The sequence below is a fragment of the Mytilus edulis genome, chromosome 12, assembly GCF_963676685.1.
Source record: "Mytilus edulis chromosome 12, xbMytEdul2.2, whole genome shotgun sequence".
NCBI classification, from domain to species: Eukaryota; Metazoa; Mollusca; class Bivalvia; order Mytilida; family Mytilidae; genus Mytilus; species Mytilus edulis.
This window is the reverse complement of record NC_092355.1, coordinates 12,766,302-12,770,592: the sequence shown is the minus strand read 5'-3', so window position 1 is coordinate 12,770,592 and position 4,291 is coordinate 12,766,302. Positions and strand designations below refer to the sequence as shown.

General features: G+C 36.9%; 1 protein-coding gene across 1 annotated transcript; it reads left to right on the top strand.

The window, feature by feature from the left end:
• The first annotated feature begins 3,745 nt into the window (after positions 1 to 3,745).
• On the top strand, positions 3,746 to 4,291 carry LOC139497431 (uncharacterized). Its single transcript, XM_071285652.1, has one exon. The coding sequence runs from the start codon at positions 3,746 to 3,748 to the stop codon at positions 4,289 to 4,291; it is 546 nt and encodes a 181-aa protein (XP_071141753.1).

The window sequence follows — 4,291 nt, the reverse complement described above, 5'->3', positions numbered from 1 at the left end:
AATGAGCAAATGGTTTTGCTGGTGAAACATTTTACAATGTTTGCAAGCTTAAGTATCAGAAGTAAAGGAAAAACCTGAAACCAGAGTGGACAGAAATCAAAGTACAAAAGTTCTTTAAGTGTAGGTTGTTGACATGAATGAGTTTATTCGTGTAATTCTTTTTGTATGTTCGTCATCTTAAGAATAATAATATAATGAATTGATTCTACTTTAATTAAACCTTACAAATGAATGTATTTGGGGACCAAATCCTTAAAGGTGGGGGCAATGTAATGCCGACATTCCCCCCTTTTTATAGTAAACCTATCTCTGTATAGTTTCTCGAAATTATTGAGGATAAAACGATAGATGTTAGTGAGATGTCTAATGTTACAAGTAGTGTAAGACTTGTCATTGTTATTTTGGCTATTGTTTTCATGATACGACAGATTTGTGTATGTTAGTTTGTTAAGAAGTTTTAGTTCACGTACTGATTCCGTATTTTCGCGGTTGTTACCTTATTATACTATAAACTCAAATAAAACTGTTCTAATGATCTACTAATAAATTTAAAGTCGAAACCCATCTTTATTGATGAAGATCAATCGTTGTTTACAAACAGTATCAACATTACGGGAGTTTCCCTAATATGATCCATGGTTGCCGATTGGTAAACAATATGTAACAAGCTCTGTCATTGGTCAGTCGAAAGTATAAATACCAAAACAACAACAGAAACGAGGGAGTGTTGGGTTGACAAAGAATGGGTAGTGACAAACTTGAATAAAAGCTGGAATATGTAGCTTATTGAACGTTGCCTTTGTTTTAATTTAGGGTTCTCGGTGCTGGTGCTAAATCAGGTTGTCGGTGACGGTGCTAAGGTTGCCGGTGCTGGTACCAAGTCGGGTTGCCGTGACGGGGCTAAGGTTGTCGGTGCTAGTGCTAAGTAGGGTTGCCGTGACGGTACTAAAGTGGTGACTGACGGTGCTAAAATTGTTGGTCTCGGTACTTAATATTTTCGATGTTTTTATTATACCAAGTTGGTGTGGTATAAGGTGAAATATGGTAGTAAAATTCTTATATAGAGAGATTATACAAATAGTCCAAATAAGTGACAACTTTGAGACTTGACTGTTGAGAATTATACTAGTGCTGTATGTCGAAGTAAGACCAATCATTACCAGGAACTCGACCAGACCAGTGACAGAGCCTACAAGACCCAGTCTCTCCAACGGAGATTATTAATGTTCGCACTAATAAAATATGAAACTTTATTTATTTAGATATTTTATTTCATAACTATATATAAATACAAGTATACGTTTTACCATTCTGTAATGTGTTTAGTCCGACGGTTAAAAGTGGACGTCGAACCTTTCACTTTATAGATCCTTTAAATCCCTTTTTCTTTGTGACCCTGTGTTCTCTGGTGGCCGACTCTAACACCAGGGAGGCGGCGTTGCAATATATCAAAATATGATGGAGGACAAACACTTGTTTGATACGTCAGAGTATAACCCTGAACATGATCTTTATAGCACTTTGAATAAAAAGGTGTTAGGAAAGATGAAAGACGAAACACATGGTATTCCCATACAGGAATTTGTTGGTCTCAAGTCAAAGATGTACTCATTGATATATGAAGAGAATAAAAAACTATGCGATAAGAAGACAGCGAAGGGTATAAAGAAGAGTGTGATCAAACATGACACAAGACATGAACATTATAAACAAAGTTTATTCAACAAAGAAATCCACATGTCTACCATGACACAGATCCGTTCATATGACCATACGTTATATAATATATCAATCAACAAACTGGGCGTATCCCCTTATGATGATAAAAGACACTTACTAGATGATGGGATGCAAAGTTTGGCCTATGGATATTGGAGAATATAATAAGGATGAAAATCAATATTTTAATCACTCTACGTCTGTCATTCGAAGGAAGTGGACGTGTTTTAAGAACTCTCAAAGATGTCGAATACTTGTCCAGATTGCGGTTCAGAATTTTCGAGAAAAGATGTCATGTTACGACACCAAAGAAACAAACACAGAATCAGTCAACCGTATCTGCAGATCAATGATGCATATCCGCCGCCGACGCCGCCACCACCACCGCCGCTGCCGCCGCCGCCACAGAATGTGGTACTACATCATCCATTCACTATAATGTTGGCTGGACCTACTGGTTCAGGTAAGACGTTTTGGATGAAAACATTATTGAAGCGAGCACGGACTATGATAAAACCATCACCTGAGAGGATTATCTGGTGTTATAAACGGTGGCAGCCATTATTTAGTGAACTGCAACAAACCATTAAAAACATTTTATTTGTTCAAGGTTTACCTGAAAATTTGAATGATGACTCATTCATTGACTCTAGATATCCAAGTTTAATCATCCTAGTCGATTTAATGAGAGACGTCACCAATAGTAAGGATGTGTGTGAACTCTTTGTGGAGGGCAGCCTTCACAGAAATCTAAGTTTAGCTTGTATACTGCAAAATGCGTTCTCGAAGGGAAAGGAGAGTAGAACCATGAGCATCAATAGCCAGTATATAGTCCTATTCAAAAACCCACGTGATCAAGTTGGGCCAGCCATATTTGCTAGACAGATGTATCCTAATAATCCGACGAAATTCATGAATAAGTACAAAGAGGGGACACAACGACCATATGGGAGTCTATTCATTGATTTGAAACAGAATACACCGGAAGACGACAGACTAAAACTTAATATATTTGAAAACAAGAATATGATTGGTGGAGGTGTTTCTGAAGAGTATATCAGCAGAAAAGAACTAGAACCACCTCAGTTTGAAGAATTATTTCAAAGTGAACAGACGTATTTACCGGACGAGAAAGAAATCATGCCTTCATGTGATGATTGTGGTGTAGTCTTTGAAAGCGTTCCGGATTTAGCTAGACATATGAACAAGTGGTGCCCGGAAAATAATGATTTAAAAAGAAAAAGGGAATTTGAGGATGAAGATATACCCTCAAAGAAGTCTCGTGTAAACGAAATTGATATAGAAGGTGTAGAAGATATGGCTTTTATAAAAATTAGCTGAACTTCACAGAGAGGCAAATGCAGATATATGGGAAGAAAAAGTTGATAAATACATGAATGGTGACATGAAAGAAGGCCACGCCATGAGTAAAGCTAATCGCAAACTAAAAGACGAGTATATTATTATATAGTCATCATTCCATGTGTGAAGATGGTCTCTTGGGAAAAGTACTGGAGGAATATTTATTACAATCCCGCTAACCAAGCGAGTTTTGCAGGGCCTGATAAACTGTACAGATTTGTTCGAACAGATGGAAAATTCGTTCTCAGTAAATATAAAATACGAAAATGGCTACAACGACAGGAGCCATACAGTTTATAAAGACCATTAAAAAGGTCGTTTAAGCGGAACAGAGTTATCGTTATTGGAATAGACGACCAATGGGATGTCGATTTGATGGACATGTCTAAATTTTCAAAATTTAACAGTGGATATAATTTCATATTGGTGGTGATTGACATATTCTCCAAATATGTATGGCTAACACCTCTTAAGAATAAGAACGGCGAATCCGTGGCGAATGCTTTGAAACACGTTTTATCAGAAGGAAGATCACCAAACAGAATAAGAACAGATAAAGGACAAGAATTCAGATCAAGATTAGTTGAATCTCTCCTAACACAGAGAAATATCCAACATTTATTTGCACAAAATGCAGAAATCAAAGCTAATTAAATAAAAAATCATGAGATTTATCACCAGTAAGCAGTCATATGACTATGTGGATAACTTACAGAATTTTGCTAACAGCTACAATAAGACCTTCCATAGAACGATTGGCATGGCACCAGATGAAGTCAACATATCTAAAGAGACCAACCTATGGTGGAAAATGTATTGGCCGAAAAGATTACACCCTAAGACAGAGAAAGCACGAAAACCTTTCCGTTTCAAAATCGGTGATAAAGTTCGGATTACATACATAAGAAATCCTTTTACCAGGGAATACGATGAGAAATGGAGCGGAGAGATATTTAAAGTATCTCAAAGAATATTACGTGGTGGGTTTCCAGTTTATCGACTTATTGATTTCCAAGACGAAGAAATTTCAGGAACCTTCTACCAATCAGAAGTGCAGAAAGTGGATGTTCGGGAAGACGACATGTGGAAAGTTGAAAAAATCCTCAAAACGAAAGGCAAAGGACCCAACAAACAATATTATGTGAAATGGTTACACTGGCCAAAGAAATTCAACTCTTGGATTAGAGCTCGCGATTTATCTGATATTTGA